The 21,201-nt window shown below is 41.2% G+C and overlaps 1 protein-coding gene and 2 long non-coding RNA genes across 3 annotated transcripts; 2 read left to right on the top strand and 1 right to left on the bottom strand.

Annotated features, from left to right (window-relative positions):
• The first annotated feature begins 8,034 nt into the window (after positions 1–8,034).
• LOC131227942 (uncharacterized) lies at positions 8,035–8,588 on the top strand. The gene is made up of 2 exons (XR_009162638.1): positions 8,035–8,119; positions 8,219–8,588. It is a non-coding gene; the product is annotated as an uncharacterized LOC131227942 (long non-coding RNA).
• A 7,047-nt stretch (positions 8,589–15,635) lies between these two features.
• LOC131226876 (uncharacterized) lies at positions 15,636–17,457 on the bottom strand. Its single transcript, XM_058222587.1, has 2 exons — positions 16,443–17,457; positions 15,636–16,348 (listed from the first exon to the last, which is right to left on the bottom strand). Exons 1-2 carry the CDS (start codon positions 17,455–17,457, stop codon positions 15,636–15,638), a joined length of 1,728 nt encoding a protein of 575 aa, XP_058078570.1.
• A 1,517-nt stretch (positions 17,458–18,974) lies between these two features.
• LOC131227142 (uncharacterized) lies at positions 18,975–20,465 on the top strand. Its single transcript, XR_009162081.1, has 2 exons — positions 18,975–19,894; positions 19,931–20,465. It is a non-coding gene; the product is annotated as an uncharacterized LOC131227142 (long non-coding RNA).
• The last annotated feature ends 736 nt before the right edge of the window (positions 20,466–21,201 follow it).

The following is a 21,201-nucleotide window of genomic DNA, read 5'->3' as shown; positions in this document are numbered from 1 at the left end:
CGATCATGGCTCCACTAACGCCACAAAATCATATTTTCGCAGGCTTTACGCATGAACGTGCGTCCGGAGGCTGTTGCATACTGTGGGCCACTAGGCGTCCATGGTGGTGATCGGATCCACGATCTAAGCTGTCCACAAGCTTCAGAGGGTGGACACGACCCATCCCATGAAGTCAGAATGGACGGTGTGGATACTCCCTTCGCCAAAACTCATCCAAACGCAAGTTGGCTTGCGGTTTCACTGTGCACGTGGCTCTTGCTGCGTAAAATTCCAGCAACCGACCTCCTTGCCTATAAAAGGAGAGGAGAGAGAGAGCATGAGGCATTCAATTTTCCAGAGGTGGAAACAGTGGAGCATCTTCTTGGACGTGAAGAGAGCAAGGGAGAGAGAGAGAAGGGTGGACGTTTCAGGCTCGGGTTCTTTCTTTATGTGATTATGTCTTTCCTTTTCAGAGATGTTAGCATGATTATGTTAGGCTAAACCTCTTAGATAGGGCTAAGAGGTGAAGCTTGTAGCGTGATGGGAGAACTATTTGCTTGTGCCTTTTGTTTAGACTGAACTGATGTTGATTTTAGTTTAATTAAGGGAATGTTTTTAGTTTTTAATGATTTGTTGTGACTATAATTACAATGGGTCTGCGATAGCTTTAAGCATGTTCCTTTCCTTTTTATGTTTATGACGTCAGGAAGCCCTGTTGTTCACCATCGTCTCCTGGGCATGGTCGGATGACAGTACCCTTCTTAACCTTCATACATCTTATGATTGGTTGTTAAGTAGTTTAATTCTATTGTTTGCTTTGTCTCCTGGGCATGGTTTGGTGATGGAATCAATTCTAATTCATATACCTTTCATCTTTTGAAAATAGATCAAAGGAAGTTCAGTTTTGATTTCCATGGTTACACCCTTCAACTGGATGAAGATGGGACTCTAAGTCCAGTTGAGTTTTTGAAACAGGCATAAGATCTCCCTGATCTCTGCAAGTGGATCCTCTGAATCCCTGGTTTCCTACCTCTGATTTTTTTAAAGTTTTAGATTAATAATTCACCATTATTCCCTCAAATTCATTGATTTAGATTTCATCTTAGTCTAGTTGTAGTTCTACTTAATTTCAGATTACATACTGGTTCCAGTCCCTTGGGATTCGACCTCGGTCTCACCGAGTTTATTTCTACATCACAACCCTATACTTGGGGTGTGAACAAATTTTTGGCGCCGTTGCCGGGGACTGACAATTACGTTTTTTTGAAATTAATTAGTTTTGGGATTAGTTTAAGATTAGGATTTTCTAACCTTAGATTTTAGGTTTAGTTTTCTTGATTTTTAAAAACTAACATGTTTTTCCTATTTTGTAGGATTCTGACATATACTTTCTAAATTGGTAATCCCTTTCTGATTTTCTAGTTTTTATAACTTTCTATTTCTAGATAAGGTTTTATTCTAAGAATTTTCCTAATTTATTTCATCTGTCCTTTCTTTTACTTTTAGAGATTAGTTTACTTTCTAGTTTAAATTTTAGGAACTTTCTATTTTTAGACTTTCTATTTTAGAAACTAATTTCTTTTGTTTTCTCTTACAGGATCTTTAAATAGGCACTCCAACCTGGTAACTTCCTTCTAACTTCTCCTCATTTTACTTTCCATAATGCTGTAGGATCTTTTCTTTTATTTTTTAGGATTAGATTCAGAATTAAGGTTTCACCATGAACGAACAAGAGTGGCTAGAGTGGGCACGTGAGTATGGTAATCTATTTCTACAAAACGAGAGGTTCCGTGAAAATGTGTTAAATGCTTTTGCTTGGAAACAACCTATATCTCAAAATTTTTCTGAAACCATGATTGAGAACCGACTGGAATATAATTCTCCACTGATTAAGAAGTCTATACGCGATCATATGAGGGAGAATAATTACACCCTACCGATTAAGAAAACAATACGTGATTATTGGGGTCATCTTGATTATTGGGGTGATAATGTGTATCAACAACCATCAAACTCTCCCACCTATGACCCGTATAATTATGATTAGTGGAAACATCAAAATTGGGAAAATGAATCAACAACATGTTATAATGATTATTCTCTTGGATCTCCTACCTTTGAGATCTAACCAGAAACGATCCAAGAGGATTCATTTCGGCGTAACATGACATGTATTGCGGAAATTAGAAAATCATTGGAAGTGCTTAATTCGCGCCTTGATAAGGTAGAGGAGGCTCGTTCATCTCAGCCACAATTCATTCCAGAAATACAATGCGAGGAAAGTGATCCTAACTTGCTTTTGAAGAACTCTGGAATTACGAATGAGGAGTTAGAGTCTATTAATGAGCATATGGTTCAATTTCCTGATGAGTCGATCTCAATGATGGTCTAAAGGAATGGTCAAGAGATGTGGGTGTCTTTCAAATATAAAGATAGTGACACACTGCACTCACATGACACACAGGATTTCAATGATGAGGTAGAGGTTAGTTTATTCGAAGCTCAACTGAATTTAGGAATAGAATATGAGGAAAGCGATCCCATCCCAAGTGTGTATTGCACTGAATTGGAAGCTGAGAAGTATTGGGATGAGATTCATGAGAGCACAACCCAAATTTCATTGGAATCAACTTTAATTATGGTCCAGGAAGGTGATCACGAGGCACAAGAAGTTCTCTACTCCACCTATTTGACATGGCCAATTTAAATGTGGAGGATGAACCATTTTCACCTAAACCTTCCAACCTTTATGAGGCATGTTTAGACCACTCCCCTGAATTGAATGATGATATGATTCGGGAGATGGACGAGCCGCTCGATATGACTCTAAAAGTTGAAACCACCCAATTGAGGCCACCATCTGAGTTATACACTTTTGACGATTCAATGCCTCTTCTGAGTAGTATCAATGAACAGAGTCGTCATATCAATACTTCGTCTACTGACCCTCAATTTGTCTGTGCAGGGCTGGAGCAAGAGAGCATACCTCCATCTACTTTTAAGGGCGATGGAGTCCTTGAGCATCTCATTACAGACTTCAATGAGGAAAATGAGTCACTCTCAGCTGAAATTCCCGACTCTTTGGATGATTGCTTGGCACATTTTTCAGATTCAAACGATCCTATGATTAAAGAAATAGTGGATGCCTCGCAAGAGAATATCTCGGTAGTTGTTACTAATCGAGAGAACCCTTATTCTGAAGCCTCTTCTTCCCCAGATCCTAAATGTCTACCATTAAAGGAGGAAGAGCTGATAATGGAACCGAAGTCTGGAACTTTGAAATATGTTGAGACTACATTACTTCTTGAAAGGTTTTCTGAACTTTATCTACTTGTAGTCTCTGATTCACTATGGGATACTAACGTTGAAACTTCTTCTGTCACAGGTGAATCATATATACTTTGGATACCTCAAGCAATTCAACGAAATTTTTTTTATGAGGTACATAAGTTTCTCTGGAAAGTCATGCTCCAGGGTGTTCAAGCCTTTTGCAAAAATGGCTTTTGGATGTTCCTGTTTAGGAACTTACTGAGATACTTATCAAGATACTAGCCAGAAGAGGAACCTTGCAGCATGATTGAGTAGTTTTTCCTGCTTTCATAGGACTAGGGTTGTTTGCTTTATGCTGTTCTAGGTTATATGGTTTTATGGCATTAGGTTAGTTTGCTTGCTACATTATTTTAGGATAGTTTGAGTTAGTTGTTTTCACTCTCGTGCTAACCCGCTCTCATGTTGAGATCTCTATGGAAAAGTCTCTCTTGATTCGTTATCCAGAGGTACTATCTTCCCATCACTTCTCATTTACTTTCGTCGTCCCATGTGCATTGCATGCTTATTTCTTTTACATTGAGGACAATGTAGATTTTAGGTTGGGGGTGGGAGATTAGGTTACCCAATCAGTGTTTTTTAGGTCTTGAGCAGAAAATTGTGAAATTTTTTAAATTTTTCTGGAATTTCTTGTGAATTTGAAGTGATCTTTACGGCCATCTTGGATTTAGAATTACAAGATAAGTGATGTTGGTAATTTATGACTCTTGGATTCAGTTATCTGTTAGATTTCATAGTTAAGTTTGAACTGTTAATCCATGGTTAAAAGTTTTAAACATTGATTGAGTCATGATTTCACAAGACACATCTCGCTTGCACATTAAGGCTTCAGTTCAATATTGAATTGTAACTTGGCGATCATTAAGTATGAAAGGAACCAACCTGGGGAATTTCTCCATCATGTTCAATAAGAAGAATCTATAAAAAGAAAAAGAAGTTTTTGAAAAAAAAAAAGAAGAAGAAAGAAAGAATGAAAGAAAAAAAGAATACCCAGTAAAAAAAAAAACAGTTGTCATCAGAAAAGGGTTCGGTGTACGATCTTCACCATAGGTTTGCTCTCTACAGGTGCAGATTCGATTCCCCTCCCCTTCGATGGAAAAATCAAAAGTTGGAAGAATGAAAAGAAGAACTGTAAGGCAAGTTCTGGTTTAGGTTTTGGTTGTCCTGAATGCTCTTGGGATCATCAATGTTATCATGGAAATTGACAATTGGATCTCTTAATGATGCTAAGCTAGGATTACACTATACACTCATGGAACTCAATGTTTAGAATTTTTCTAATTGATGGATTAATACTTTGAACTCGACCATGGAATTTACTGTGCGCTTGAGTCCATGAGAAAGTAATGCCCAACATTCATGAACCTTAGAATTCTGGGATCTGGATAGTTTTTCAAAAATCAATCGAGAAATTCTCCTGTAAGTCTCAACTTATTTTTCGCATATTTTGCTCGAGACTAGCAAGATGCTGGTGGGGGTTGTGTTGAGGGTCAAATATTGCATATTAGACCCCAGTTATTGCCTGGATTTATGATTTATGAACATGGTACTGTTTAATGGCCCAATTTAATTGTGTTTATGCTGGAAGGTGTGTTAGGAGCTTGAATTGAAACAGGGTGCTAAAAGCATGGATTTGACACTCCAGAATTCACTAAGGCAAGGGACGGACTCTAGGGGACCAAGATCGACGGACTTGCATGCCAGAGATCCAAGAAAATCGAGAAACTGAAGCTCAAGTGGCCCGAAATTGGTCTAGAATGCAAGATCACAGGGTTCCCACCATCCGTTCGGCTTGAAACTTCATAAGTGACCTGAAGACCATAAATTAATCGTACACGTCGAATTTTAACCACTGGATCTTCGTGGAAGCGGCCCAACTGACAAATCAGCCACTAAATCCTTGATTTGGGGCCCACGTGATATCTGGATAGGCTTCAAATTTGGTCTCAACGCGTTAAATGAGCTGACAATATGGATGGACAAAGCAGATTTCTCACGAACATTACCATGGGACCCACACATATAGTGCGTGTGCAAGGTGCTCTTCCGTCAGATTGACGGTTCGTGATTGTGGGCCCCACCCATCATCTCTTTGGCAGATCTAAACCGTTCATTGCGTCCATAGGGGGGGGACTCGCCTAGCTCTCGTTTTTGGCCCATGCATGTGTACGCACGTGGATCGTCAGAAAACGCAGGATGAACAGCGAGTTGAGTTGGTACAGTGGGCCACGCCAGAACCTACCAAAACTACCCCTTCCTAACTGGTTTTTCGCAAGGAATCTAATGGACGCGGGGTGGATTTCTCTGATGATGTCGATCATGGCCCTACTGACGCCACAAAATTATATTTTCGCAGGCTTTATGCACGAACGTGTGTCCGGAGGCCGTTGCATGCTATGGGCCATTATGCGTCCATGGTGGTGATCAGATCCACGATCTAAGCCGTCCACAATCTTCAGAGGGTGGACACGACCCATCCCATGAAGTCAGAATGGACGGTGTGGATACTCCCTTCGCCAAAACTCATCCAAACGCAAGTTGGCTTGTGGTTTCACTGTGCACATGGCTCTTGCTGCGTAAAATTCCAGCAACTGACCTCCTTGCCTATAAAAGGAGAGAGGAGAGAGAGAGCATGAGGCATTCAATTTTCCAGAGGTGGAAACAATGGAGTATCTTCTTGGACGTGAAGAGAGCAAGGGAGAGAGAGAGAAGGGTGGACGGCTCGGGCTCGGGTTCTTTCTTCCTTTTCTTCTTTCTTTGTGTGTTTATGTCTTTCTTTTTCAGAGATGTTAGCATGACTATGTCAGGCTAAACCTCTTATCTAGGGCTAAGAGGTGAAGGTTGTAGCGTGATGGGAGAACTATTTGCTTGTTCCTTTTGTTTAGACTGAATTGAAAAAAAAAATAGTCTAAAAAAAAAAGAAGGCTTTCCCCAGATCTATTTGAATAGTATCGACCCATAGGCAACAATAATAACAATTATACAGAATCTCATAAATAATCTAGGCCATCTGTGTAGATCAATACATCATGTTGCTATGGTGAGCATTTTTAATTTTTGACCATTTTTTCTGTAAATCATGTTAAATTGGTGTCAAATAGTTACAAATCCATGATTTTTCATGTTTTGCATGATTTTTTGGAGCTTCAATTTAGAGATTTGGTTGAAAACGACCAAGTTGTGGAAAATTGAAAAAAAAAAAAAATAAAAATTTCCCAATTTCCAGCAAATCGGTTGCAATCTTTCTGTCCAAACATAAAATCAGACATGTATGTAACCTGATCTAGTGATTCTTCTTTTTCTTTTGAATGTAGTGCTTGTGTTTTCACACATCTTCTTACATTTATAAATTATATGAATAAACTTTGAATATACTTGCATCAATTCAGTTAGACAATGCATAGATTAGAACCTCATACAAAGAAACCTATCATGTGCACTTGTTTTTTTGTAATGTTTTGATTTGTATGTATTGATGTCTTTTTTAACAATCACTGAAATTTCATTGAAAAATTCAACCAATTTCCAATGTTTCCTCATGTTTCCAACAACAAAGATACATTACGCGATATAACCGACATATCCCATGCGATAACCAATACGCATTTGTATCCCAAGGGTGCGATACGTAACGCGATACCGATATTTTGAACATTGCCCAAACCCAATAGATGTCTGATGTGCTGTAAAGAATAGGAATTTTTGAATCATCTGCTGTTTGGCTGTGAGGTTAGAAGAGAAATATGGATGGCTACTGTGCTCAGTCTTGCTGCGGGGTGTTGGCTGCTTGGGGTGATGTCGGTGGAATGCTTTGGAAGATAGGCCATGTGAATCTTTGGACATCTGGTTAGGAAAAATAATAATAGAACATTCAAAGGCAAAGAAGGCATCAGTTGGGGCTATTATGAACCAGATTTTCAGACTTCTGAAGTCATGGGCCAAACCAAAAGATAGCTTAAGGATAATTCCAACTGTGATAATGGTCTCCAAATGGGTGGAAGTTCTTCGACACCGGGAGAAACCCAATAAAGCAATAATTAGGTGGAAAGCTCCCCTGCTGGCTACATCAAAATAAACTTTGATGTTTACTAGTTTGGCAACTGTAGCCCAGCAGGCATAGGGTGCTGTTCGTAATCATAATGGTGGTGCCTTGGTCAAATTCTCAGTCCCAATCGGTATTAAAGATTCAAATTCTGCAGAGGCCGTGAGTCTTCTGCGAGAAATTAAGCTCATGTCAGAGATTATGGACTGGGTTGGCAAGTTAGGCCGAATTTAGAGAATCATGGGGTGGGATGTATGAGCAGGTTAAGGCTGTAAGTGGACAGTTCATTTGGGTCTGTTTAGTTTGTTATGGGCTATAAAGTTGCACTGACTTGGATGCCTAATATGGGACAGGTTTTGGGAGGAGATATTGGTTGGAGGAGAAAGTTACAGTACAGAAAAAAAGATTGAGTTAGAGATGTCGGTTTCTAAATTGGAGGAGAAAGATAAACTTACGTCAGAAGCCTCAAGCCTAACTGCTAACCAAATGGTTTGTTGCTGCCTTGCTGTTTGCTGTTACTGATTATGAACAATAGGGTGTTATATTCATGCTTGAAGCCTGTATTGTTGAACTTCCCAGAAAGATTTGTTGCTGAAAATTTCAACAATAGAAGGGAAAACGGAGGAGATTGAAGCTCTTGAAAAAGAGATTGCCAAACAAGAGCAACATGTTGATTCTTTGGAGAGGCTGTGTGAAATTCTAGATCTAAAGGAACGTCTTCATATGCAATTTGAGGAGAAGCAGAAGCTGTTTGAGGAGAAAAGTGCAGAGGTTAAAAAATAACTTATAACTAATTGATTCTTCTTCTTCTTCTTCTTCTAGTTACTAGTATTCACTGAATTTTTGCTCAACTATTGGACCTGTCTTCAGATTCAGGCATCACTTACCATGGTTGAAAACACAGTACAGAAGCAAGAAAACAATACAACTTAATGATACAAGGAAAGCAGTTGGAGTTGACGAAGCATTTAAAGGCAATTCTCAGCGGAATGTTCAGGTACCAATTTTTCCATTTTCCCCACATTTTATTTACTTATGGCAGATTTGTTCTAGTTTGGGAACTCAATGAATTTAATTAGGCAATTAATGAGATAAGATGAAAGTATGAGGTGGAGAAGCTAGAGATTGTTAATGCTGAGAAAGAAAAGGTCTGCTCCATTTTTAAATTGCTCAGTTGATCTTCATGTACTTTGGATTATCATTCATTTTTCTATATTATTTGAACCAAAATAGGCTGACACACTTATCGGGGAAATAGAAAGAAAATATGACAAAAAAAATTGCAGAAAATAAAGAAGCACATTGATGCTTACTACGTGTTCAGGAGAAACATGGTGCATTGTTAAGTAGTGAAGGCTAGTGTTGTAAATTTAGCATATCATACTTCATTATCCCAGACATTCTAAAAAATGCACCTAGATGTACTTTTTGAAATTGTGTCTCACAAGCCAACATCCTTTGGACTCTGCAGGCACTGCTTTCAACAATAGTCCATGAGTAGACTAGTGTTCATCATTCTTAATTTGGACTCTTCTATCCTGCATTTTGCCCATGAGTCAACATGGTAATGTGGAGTTTCCGCACTGACCATGCACATAATGTGGATCGCAATAGACGGGACCAGTTTAGACTCAGATGGTGGAAGAAGTTCCACTTTAGCTTTCCATTTTGTAGTATCCATTACAGGATTAGAGTCAAGCAATGCATTGACTTCTTGAATGGAACTTCCTATGTCAAAATCTATGCCAAAATATGTTAAATAAGTCTCAGGAGCATCTTCGGAAGATTTAAGGAAAGAGTCATGCACTAGACTCTCAATCATGTTCACTTCAAATATATCATCTGAGTCTGACGGTTGTTGTCCAGCATTGAAAACAATGAGTTTAATCTTCATGTTACCAAAAGACAACTTCATAACTCCATTCCTGCAATTTATGATAGCATTGGATGTGGCTAAGAATGGACGTCCCAGGATAACCCGAATTTGACTAGTAGGATTCTGGATAGGCTGAGTATCTAGAACGATGAAATCCACTAGAAAATAAAACTTATCAACCTGGATTAGAACATCCTCAATAACACCACGGGGTACTTTGACAAATCTATCAGCTAGTTGTAGTGTTATTTTGGTAGATTTCAGCTCACAAAGTCCTAGTTGCTCATATACAGAATATGGCAACAAATTAACGCTCGCCCCTAAATCAAGTAATGCCTTCTCAATCTTATGATCTCCTATGACACAAGAAATGGTGGGAGCTCCTGGATCCCTAAATTTAGGAGGGGTGTTGTGTTGAATTATGGAGCTGAGTTGCTCCGCAAGGAAAACCTTGTGAACTTCCAGCTTACGCTTTTGAGTGCATAAATCTTTAAGAAACTTGGTGTAAGTAGGGACTTGCTTGATAAGCATCAAGCAATGTAATGTTAATTTGCACTTGCTTAAACGTGTCCAATTAAAGTTGTTTCCTTTCTTAACTGGTGCCAGACATTGAGGAAAAGGTGCTTTAGGCACATAAGAGGACACATGAGTGGTTCCATTCTTAACAAGACTGAGTTGACTTCTTTTATGGCCCATATTATGCATTACGTTGTGTCTGGTATCCATATATGTCTTCCTTCTCTTATCTGTCATCTTATCATTCAGTTTCATCTCCATCCCGGTCATAGCGATATTCCTTTTGCTTATTTTATGACTACCCTAGCTACCCATGCTTTGGTAGCTATGCCTGTTGGAGAAGGTTCCATTAATCTCCGTCCCTTCAACAATTCAAATATCAACAAGATGAACCTGGTACCTGGTTAAGTTGTTGGGGATGTTGGAGGAGGTGAAGAAGCTGAAGAAGGTGATGCTTTGCCACAAGATGTAAACGTGGATGATTTTTTTAATGAGCTAGATTCAGATTCTAAGGCTGATTCTGATTATCAGCCTTCTGATTTTGATGAGAGACTGCGTTGTCTTGAGGAACAAGTGGCTCAGATTCATGTAACCCAACAATCACATTTCACATATATGCGTAAATATATGAGGCGCATCAATAGAGGTTTACATAAGAATGATCCATCTGTTCTTGCTCCTTCATCAGGATTTGACCAGTTGTTCTATTTGCTTTGGTTCTGTATTAATTTCTTTTGACTCTCTTTACCGTCTGTGAGTTTGGATGATAACTACTTGAACTACTTTCCTCTTGTAACATGATACTTGATGGTTATCTGATATTAATCTTTTTATCATGTTCTTTTCTATCTTATTTACTCTCTTATTATCTACATTTATCATTTATCATCTATTTCTTTCATTTGTCATGTTGTGACAAAAAGGGGAAGAATATTATGGGGAATAAGCTTGATTTGATATGATGATGTGGATGAGGAGTTTAATTGCAATTTTTTTTTCTACAATTTGCTTCTCCTGCTTTAAAGGGAATAATTGATTAAGGGGGAGAGTTGCATGGCGTGCACAGATGGTGCATGATTCTTTATTGATCATATGTTATTGAGCAATTGTTGACTAAATAGTGCATGATTCTTTATTGAGCATGTGTTCTTACTGAATATCTATTGCATGGCTCGTATTTTTGTTTTGTCACAAATTTGATAAGGGGGGAGATTGAAATTACTATGTTGGAAACCTTAAGTATAGTCAAATTTTGGTGTGCCAAACCAATTCGAGTTTGTATCATGCTTATGTATCAAGCTTGTGCTTTGATTTGCTTTGAATCTTTGATGATCGTGCTAAATCAATCTTGCCGATATCTATGATGAACTTGCCGAGATCTTCAAGCTGAAGAAAGTGTATGAGTTTCAAGTGTTGGTTGAAGACTCAACTTTCAAGAACCTAATCGCAATATTGCAGTTCAAGTTCTGTAACCGAAAACGTTCAAGAACTCAAGTCCTAATTGAAGACTAAGTTCGATACGTTGAGTTCAAGCTTCGAATATCGCAAGAATTAAAGCTGCTGATGTGATCGGTAGTTTGATGGTTCACACGTTTTATCTCGCAAGTAAGGTATGAATGACTTGGATTGACCTTAGGGCATGTTACGTTCATTTCATACTTGGTATCGGTCATTTTATAGGTTAATAGGTTGTTTTTTTCGACTAGCCCTAGCACTGGCTTGACCAGTTCTAGAATTTTCTTGACCAGTCTAGGATTTGTTACAATTTTTTAGAATTTTTCTGTTGGTCCTTAACCAGTCTTGGAAACTACTCTGTTGGTCCTTAACCAGTCTTGGAAACTACTCGACTAGTCCTAGAATTCGAGTGAACAGTGCTCAACCGGTCGTGCAGGGCTCGAGTCAAATTACAACAAGCATTCTGGCCCCACTTGACTAGTCGTGTGTAGTCCATGACCAGTTGAGCAGGCCACTCGACCAGTTGTGGGACCCATAAGGGCAGTCGAGCACTTGCTAAATCTTATTGCGCTAGAATTGTCGAAAATCTGTTGGACCTAAGGCCAGTCGAGTGAATGGATTTTTCACCTATAAATAGCACTCGAATTTCAGAGTTTTCAATTCAATTCTAATTATTTTTAAGCAATCACTCTGAGATCATTTTGTGTTCATTCTAAGCTATTTTGTGCATATTTTAGATTCTTTATAAGTAGCTCTTGTTACTTGATTTTAGATCTCTATTCCAATTTAATTTTGAAAAGTGACATTTGATTTACTCTTTCTTGAGATTGAAATCAAATCAAGCTAGCCCATGTTGATTTAAATTAAAAATCATCTAGACCTAGAACCCTATACACTTGTGGGACTGAACGTTGAACATCTACATCGTCATCAAGTTGGTTCTAACGGGCTACTTCAGAATCTTCATGCAGATAACTGTTTCCTTTTCTGTAATTCCATTTTGTTTGGTTTATGAGTTAAGCTAGAAAATCTCATTTAGTTTTTTCTGAGTTCAGCTAGAAAATTTCGGAGTGTGGGGTTGTGATTGTGTGAGCCCACTTAAAATACAAATGTGAAGGTTTTAGGTGAACCTTGAAAAACCTATTTGATTTGTGAACGCTAATATCCCGAGGGAGTGGATATTAGGAGTGGAGTAGCTGTGTGGTTGTTTTCAAATAGTTGGTGTACACACATGAACCACTATAATTCTCTGGTGCTTGGTGGATGTTTGATTTATTTCATTTTGTGGTTTAAGATCGTGGGATGTATTTGTGGATTTGAATGTTGTAATCTTTGTTTTTCAAGCATTATGTGGTGAATGTTGTAATAGATTAGTTCTTATTTCTTTCACCTCCATTTGAGTTTGAGTTTTTGATACTCACCCACGTTCTAGTAAGGCTGTCCTGCCATAAACCGTAGGTTTTTGGTGTTAGGTTGTCCTTAGAACCAAGTTTGTATCAACCTCTCAATACTTAATTTTAGAAGTTGCTTTCTATTGTGCTATCAACTGTTTATTAAGTCTTTATTTTCGCGCTTTATTTTTAAATTTGGCATTGTCCTATTCACCCCCCTAGGACATTTAGCTTGGCCTTTTTAGAGTGTCAGTTCGATGAGCCCTGCTACTCGGCGAGGTCGTTCACTTACTCGTATTACGACTTCCTCAGGTGGACCTGGCCTTAGATTTTTCCATAACAGAAGCCCCCTACTCTCTGAATTCGAGTTCGAACTCAGGGAGTAAATGCATGGGGAAATGATCCGTTGCACCCTCTGTTACGAGGAGTCGATATAATTGAAACGTACGGTCGCAATTATGATCCTCTATATTCGAGGCGGTGTGTCACGATGGCTCGATGACTGCAAGCCTGTAGTTGTCGAACACGTGGCGAAGGTTATGGATCTGAATCGTTGAGGTAGTTATGGTGTTGCCGCGTGGACTTCAAAGGACAGAATAGAGACATTATGGCTACTCGATGCCAATAGCACATGGCTCGGTTTGTTCGAGCTAATGGCCTGCCACCACGTACTTCGTGTGCTCGGCCCGGAGGCACTTCGATTTCGGAGACAACTGTTCGTCATGATTGTAGACGGTAACCTTGGGCTATATGAACTATTCTTCCCTTCCTCAGAGTAACTCTCTCTCTCTCTCTCTTTTTCTTTTTTTTTTTTAGTTAGCTTATTAGTACACACCCATGTCAGTACACACACTCCATGTTAGCCACCCTCGCTAGGGATCGATACGAAGACCTCAAGTGTTGAAACGAGGTATCTCCACTCAGTCTCCTCAGAGTAACTCTACTTTCATACTTTTGGAAGGCGGTTGTTGTGGAAGTTCCTCGGAGCAGGCTATTTCCGGTGAGTTTTTCCTCCTTCCGGCCTTCTTTCGCCGCATATTCTGATGATACCTGGTTTACGACGAGCTGAGAGTCGCACTTGACATTCAGAATTCGGACCCCCAGGGCAGCTGCTAATCTGAGCCCAGCCAACAGAGCTTCATACTCTGCTTCTTTGTTTGAGGCTCAGAATCCGAGCCTTATCGCGTACTAAACAGTCGTCGCATAAGACGCGACTAGCACGATCCGTGCTCCTCGTTTTGAGTTTGATGAACCATCTACGAAAAACGTCCATTTATCCTCTGCTTTAGTCTCCCCAGCAGGCTAAGGGATAGGGAGGATCGCAAGGCTTTCTTCCGAGCACATGGGTCCGTCTGAGCTGGATGACTCAGTCTCACTATTTTGAGTGGTGAACTCCGCTATAAAGTCAGCCACCGCCTGGCCCTTGATGGCTGTCCTTCGTTGATATTCGATGTTGAATTCACCGAGCTCAACTGCCCACTTAATAAACAATCTAGACACTTCAGGCTTCTGTAGTACCTGTCGAAGGGGTTGATCTGTGAGGACAATTATTGAGTGCGCCTGGAAGTATGGGCGTAGCTGACGAGCCGACACAATTAGAGCTAGGGCGAGCCTCTCCATATCTGGATATCTTGTTTCTGCTAGGACCAACGCCATGCTGAGATAGTAGACAGGGTATTGTTTTCCTCCAGACTCTCTGATGAGTGCTGCGCTGACGGCCGAGGGGGAAATGGCTAAGTAGAGAAGCAACGGTTCTCCTTTCTCTAGTTTATACAGCAACAGGGGTGATCCCAAATACCGCTTTAGTTGCTGGAAAGCTTGCTCGTAGTCAAGAGTCCATTCTACCTTCTTACTACCCTTCAACTGCTGAAAGAAGGGGAGGCACTTGTTCGTAACTCTGGAGATGAAGCGGTTGAGCGCGGCTGCTCTTCCCGTGAGGCATTGGATCTCTTTGATAGTCCGAAGTGAGCTCATGTCCAGGAGAGCTCTTATCTTTTCCGGATGAGCCTCGATTCCCCTCTGGCTGACTTGGAAGCCGAGGAACTTGCCTGAACCCACAATAAACGCACATTTAGTCGGGTTCAGTCTCATCTGATACTTGCGAAGGATATAGAAGGTCTCGAACAGATCCGAGGTGTGGTTGGATAATCTAATGCTTTTCACTAGCATGTCATCGACATAAACTTCTATGGTCTTACCGATTTGTTGGGCGAACATCTTGTTCACCAATCGTTGATAGGTTGCCCCTGCATTCTTTTACCCAAAGGGCATGACCTAATAGCAATAGAGTCATTTATCTGTGATGAATGTCATCTTTTGTTTGTTCGAGTGCATAACTATCTGGTTATAACCGGAGTATGCATTCATAACGTTAAGAGCTCGTGCTCAGCTGTGCTGTCGACCAGTTGGTCGATCCTCGGGACAGGGAAGGTATCTTTTGGGCAAGCCTTGTTGAGGTCGGAGTAATCTACGCAGATGCGCCACTTTCCGTTGGCCTTTTTGACGAGCACAACGTTGGTGATCCAGTCAGGGTAGTGGACCTCTTCTATGAAGCCAGCGTCGAGGAGATTGCAACCTCCTCGGCAATCGCTGCATATCTCTCGGGCTCGAAAGCCCTTCTCTTCTACTTGACTAGTTTGTGCTCTGGATCCACATTCAGCCTATGGACCATAACTTCAGAAGCGATGCCCGACATGTCTTGGTGGGACCATGTGAAGACACCTTTGTGCTGTCGCAAAAAATTCTGCATCTCATTCCGGTGATCGGCATTCAAAGATGATCCGAGCTGGACTGTTCTAGTTGGATCAGCGTCATCGAGCGGGAGGATTAAGAGGTCCTCCACAGGGGAACTCTTCGTTGAGGTGTCTTCTCTAAGGTCGAGCATACCAATTGTGAGGGCCTGCTTTACTGAGCATTTTCTAACTGCTATGGAATAGCAACGTCGAGCTTCTTGCTGGTCGCCTCTGACATAGCCAATTCCCCCAACAGCAGGGAAATTCATCATCAGATGGTATGTGGATACCCCCGCCCTCATGGCGTTAAGAGATGGTCATTCAAAAATGACAGTGTGTACCACCAGAAAGTCCACCAACAAGGTGACTTGATTCTGTCCTTCTCCTACTTTGACCGGAAGAGAGATCGTCCCTTTCGAGATAACTTTATCGCCTGCGAAGCCATGCAACGGGGTCCGAATAGGTCGGAGGCATGATCTATCAATGCCAATCTTGTTGAATGCCTCAGAGTACAAGATGTCGACCGTGCTCCCCGTATCAACCAAGATGCAGTACACCTTACGATTGGATATTGTCATCGTGACTACCAAAGCATTGTCATGAGGATGCTGAATTCCGCACGCATCATCCTCTGTAAATGTAAGATTGCACGTACTCACTTGGAGCTCCTTTCTCGGCCTGTTAGCTAAGTGGATATAGTGCTCGGGGTAGATGCTTCGAGCATGAGCTTTTCGGGCTTGGTTTGAGTCACTGCCTCCGGACGGACCTCCGTATATCATCCGGATCTTAGTACCATCGTCCCTAGCTCTGCCTGGTTGCTCGTCCTTCCGAGCCTGTCTTTCTTCTTTTATGTACTGACATAAGTGACCCTTGCGGATGAGGGTCTCAATCTCCTTCAAGTCGATGCAATCACTGGTGTTATGCCCATGGTATGAAAGTGACAATATCTGCGCTTGTCTTGCTGACCTGCTTCCGTCTTCATGCAGATCAACCAATGTAATAGCTTTCTGTCTCGGATCTCCAATAGGATCTGTTCTGGAGATGTGTTGAGAGGAGTATACGATCTGAAGCGGTTTTTGGGTTTTCTACTTGGCCTTTGGCCGTGGGATCCATTCTCATCTAACCTCTTCTTGCTCGTGCTAGGTTTGAATGGGGCATCCTTGCGCTTCGTGTCTTTGGGTGAATGCTCTGAGCCTTGGGCACTTTTTCACAGCTAAAGAACTCCTCAGCATTAGTATACTTCTGGGCTCGATTTATGAGATCGCTCAGAGTGGCCAGGGGGTTCTTCCCTATCGAAAAGAGGAACCTCCCGTCTTTGAGTCCGCTGATCATTGCGGTTAGAGCCATCTTGTTGAAGTAATCGTCGACTTGCAAAGCCTCTTCGTTGAATCGAGAAATGTAGTCCTTCAACGATTCCCCACTTTTCTGTTTGAGGGTGAGTAGATGAGTTGACGGTTTTCGACTCTTCTTCTCGACAATGAATTGCGTTAAGAAAGCTTTACTGAGCATGGCAAACATGTTGATTAATTTCGGCTTGAGTTGTCGGTACCAGCTTCTCGCAACCCCTGTTAGGGTTATGGAGAATGCTTTGCACATCATCACCTCTGATGTCGACTGGATCTGCATCCAAGAACAATAAGATTCCATGTGTTCTGTTGGGTCCCCGGAACCTGAATATTGAATGATGGGGGGCATCCTAAACCTTGAAGACATTGCTGAGTCCATGATTTCACTAGTAAACGGAGGCTCGGTCTCCTCCATCATCGCTTCTACTACAGCTGGAGCCTGCATCTGGTGATCTCGGTGCATGCTCTTGATCTGGTTTCGGAGTTCTTCAAGCTGAGCTTCCCATGGGTCTTTGTTTTCAGCGACAGTTTCGCGAGATGCCTCGACCTCGGGCGTTCTGCCCCTTCTCCTCCTTTCTAACTCATGGCGGAGGTCAATTGGGGCTAATGCGGAGGTCTTGGACACGTAAGTCGGTGCCCCGGTTGCTGTATTTCGTGTGTGAGTTGGGGTCCGAGCTGATATACCCCGGGACGCTCCTATTTGTGAACCTACAAGAACGAGCTGCTCTGTTGCCACTGGAGCGACCTCCCCTTGATCGGGGGGTGGTTGCTGTCTTGTCATATGATGCTTCATTTGGTTGATCTCGTTGACCAATGTCAGCACTTGGTTTTATAGCGCATGGTACTTGCCTCCTCGGCTCCGAGTTCGTTGAGACAGTCCTGTTGGGGCTGATTCGACATGGAGTACATAAGATGAGTGTCATTGACCAGTGGGCTATGGTTTTGCCACTGCTACTGGGAGTGCTTTCTTCCTTCCCTTAGCCAATTCTAGTAAAGTTACAAAGACTTTTTAACTGCTTCCCTCAGACGGTGCCAAAATGTTGATACAAAAATCTGGCTCACCCTAGCCAAGCTACGAGCACTCGCGTCGAGCCCTGTAAGCCTGCATAGGAGAAGGACAAAGGAGACCCTTGCTAGAGCAGGGGACCCTCCGATGCCAAAGTCAGGATAGGAATCTGGGTCTATGTAGTGCTAGTGGGTTTCGGGTGAGAGATTTTGCGTACTTGTTCCTGTGGGTTTGATTCCTACTTATACCTTTCAATTAGAGTGAACGTGTCCGTCATTCTCGGCACGATCTTGGCCTCTAACCACTAACAACGTGCATGTTGATATTGGCGGTTATTTCGAGATCGTGCGCTGGCAGTTACTCCTCGTGTGTTATTGGGGATGATTCCCTAGTATGATCACAGGTTGCGTCTCTATCCGAGCTGACCTCTTGGTTTTAGGAACCATGCTCCTGCTGCCCGAACTGATTGATAGGTTTAACATCGGCACTAAGAGTCAGGGCTGTGTTTGAGCTCAGTTTGGACATGCCGAGCTAAGTGTCGGTTTGATGAGCCCTGTTACTCGGCGAGGTCGTTCACTTACTCGTACTACGATTTCCTCAGGTGGACTTGGCCTTAGATTTTCCCATAACAGTAATGTCAACAATTGAAAACTTTTGGGGAGCCCTCCATAATGCTTATATGTCATTTGAACAATTCATAATATTATTAATGCTAGGATAAATTATAGGCACAAATATCATGTTAATACAAACATCATCTCATATGTCCATTGATTTTTCAATCCTCACTATTTTGTGTCGTTGATCAGACTGACTTTTTTACTCCTATCCTATTGCGATATTGAGAAACTAATGGATGGAGTCAATTTCTTAGCAGCATTTTTGTGGGCCACACAGCTTCTAAGGGCCCACATAGCTTATGACCACAAGGATTTCTCATGGCCCACTCCATCCATATGCCGAGACAAAATGCAGGCATAGGGCCTAAAGATTAGGCCCATTGATAATTTGATGGGCCACACCAAGGGAGTTTGGAGAGTGAGAGTTGCCATATATATATATATTATTTCTAATCATATGGTCCACTTAAATCAAGAATGAAGTTGACTATTAAATGGCCTTATCCACAGTCCATTCATTTTGCCCAATAATTTCAGAGCACGAGTTTTAAATATAAGGCAAATCCAAAGCTGTACACGAGCAGAGTTAGCTCGGTAGCTCGCTCGACTCGACTTGAGTCGGATCGAAGCTGAGTTCGAACCAAGTCGAGCTGATTTTTGGAGCTTGAAACGACCCTTCTCACATTGGTGAATAAAACAGAATGCAAATGTTTACATTGCTAAAGACACTTGGATTTTTGGAAGAACATTACTGCAATTCCAATGGCTAAAATTGAGACAGAAGCAGTGGAAATGCATTCTTTCATCCATTGTCTCCATCCTTGAAAGATGAAACAGGTCCTCGAGATAAAGAATGAACTCCAACTCTATGTCATCAGTCTTTTTTGTCAATTTCACATAAGACGCTGAGCTGACATACACTTAAGCCGCATTCTAACACCTTTGCTGCAATCAGGGGAAGTGTTCCAGCTAGATTAATAGTAAAAGCCGGGATAACGAAAGAAAGAAAAGGAAAAAAAAAACCTTCCATAATCTGAATTTTAACTCTTACGCGGCTAAAGTTCCAACTTTTACCTAATGATCGGTGCTCAATTCTGACAAAATGAGCCTGTGGTTTGGTACTCAAGACCACTGGACTGTTGCGTTGCACCCTAGATGGACTTTCCTAAAATTTCCTCCACATGACGATCTTATCCTTTTTAATTTGTCACCAATAAGTAGATAGTTAAAACCAAGACAAGCTGCTTGACCATCCGATCTGGGAGATTTTTGGGGCATGGTCTATCCATAGTGGAATGCAACATCCCAATGGTTTGTCCTACCAGATTATGTGTTTCACTTGTTAGAAGTTAAAACTGTATATACTATGCTGCGATTTTGGTCACATGTCATATAATTCCTCCCCGTGTTGGCTTTGATTAACTCCATGGAACTATTTTTTCTGAAGCTGAAGCTGAAATGGTCATTTGCTCAGATTTATTGAGAAGAGTGGTTTTTTCTCATTTGCTTAAGGTGTAATTTCATAATTTGTTTGATAATAATTGCTGTGTTATGGTGTCCCTCATACAGTTTAAGCCATATGAAGAGATCCAGCAAGAAGGAACGTAGAAGGACAAGAAGAAAGGATGAGAAGAAAGAAGCTGAAAGGATGAGAAGAAAGAAGCTGAACAAGTTCAAAAAGAAAGGAGTCCAAAGGACTTGGAAGAGATCCAACAAGAAAATACCAACCTAGGTGATATGGAGGACATCTTCAAAATAACTCCATCCAAAAAGACAGAAATTGTTGAATATAGACCTTGGTCTGACCTTCCAACAGATCTTCTAGAGTTGATCGCATTGCATTTCTTTTGAGCAGATTTTGTTCATCTGATCTCCTCCTGTAGAAATTGGCGATCAATTGCCCCACCGAGCCTAATCACAAAACAGCATCTCTTTTCTCAGTAGTCATGGCTTGCCATTTCTCAGAAATTACTCGCCATGGCTCATGTATTTTGGGAAAGACGATGGCATGTGTAACTTCTTGAATCCTTTGTACAATGAGAGATATTTCATCAATATCCCAGAGCTCCCTGGTTCAACAATTTGTTTCTGCAAGGATGGTTGGGTATTCATGTATAGAGGCAACAGCTCTGTGTTCCTTTTCAATCCCTTTATCAAATCAAGGATTGAACTCAACAGCTCTGTGTTCCTTTTCAATCCCTTTATCAAATCAAGGATTGAACTCCCAGATTTGGAATATCACCACTTCAATTGCATCACCTTCTCAGCCACACCTACTTCTTCAGATTCCACAATTTTTGCTATTGACTCTATTGCTACTTCTGCTTCCATATAGATTTATCATCGTGGGGACAGGTATTGGCCTGAGTACCTTTTTGATACTAATTTGCCATTCTCGTTATCCTACTCAAATCCAGTTTTCAAGGATGAGGTTTTCTGTCTTGGGACATAATGGGGTATTGGGGGTCTTTGATCCAAAGCTAATCACTTGGACTATTCTTGCCAAGCCCAAGCCACTGAAATTCTGTAATTGTCGTGAAACACCTTTATGTAAGTGGGAATATTATTTGGTAGAATCGAGAGGGGAGCTATTAATGGTGGTTGTTGGTTTTTCTGGGACTCCAGTTCATGTTTTTAGACTGGAACCTTCAGGGATGGAGTGGGTGAAGATGGAAACCCTGGAAGATCGATTACTATTTGTAGGTCGATGGACTTCTCTCTCCTCCACAGCATTAGGGAAAGGGATGGAAAATAAGATCCATTTTCCTATTGTCAGCGGTGAAGATTGTGTTTTCTACTCGCTTAAGTACAGTAGATGCTATCCTAACATAGATTTTTATGTGTGAAGAATATATTTATAGCACTTGGATTGAACCGAGGTGGTTTCAACCTTCAACTGAAGAGCTCGATT

This window comes from Magnolia sinica, chromosome 15 (assembly GCF_029962835.1).
Source record: "Magnolia sinica isolate HGM2019 chromosome 15, MsV1, whole genome shotgun sequence".
Classification (NCBI taxonomy): domain Eukaryota; kingdom Viridiplantae; phylum Streptophyta; class Magnoliopsida; order Magnoliales; family Magnoliaceae; genus Magnolia; species Magnolia sinica.
The sequence above is the reverse complement of the archived record's forward strand: the minus strand, read 5'-3'. Positions and strand labels throughout refer to the sequence as shown.

What these genes read in the sequence shown, in the direction of transcription:
- LOC131226876 (XM_058222587.1), bottom strand. Translation starts at nt 17,457, where the DNA reads ATGAAGCATCATATGACAAGACAGCAACCACCCCCCGATCAAGGGGAG. An exon ending in CCTAGCACGAGCAAGAAGAG is followed by an intron (nt 16,349 to 16,442) that starts GTTAGATGAGAA and finishes TCTCCAGAACAG; the next exon opens with ATCCTATTGGAGATCCGAGA.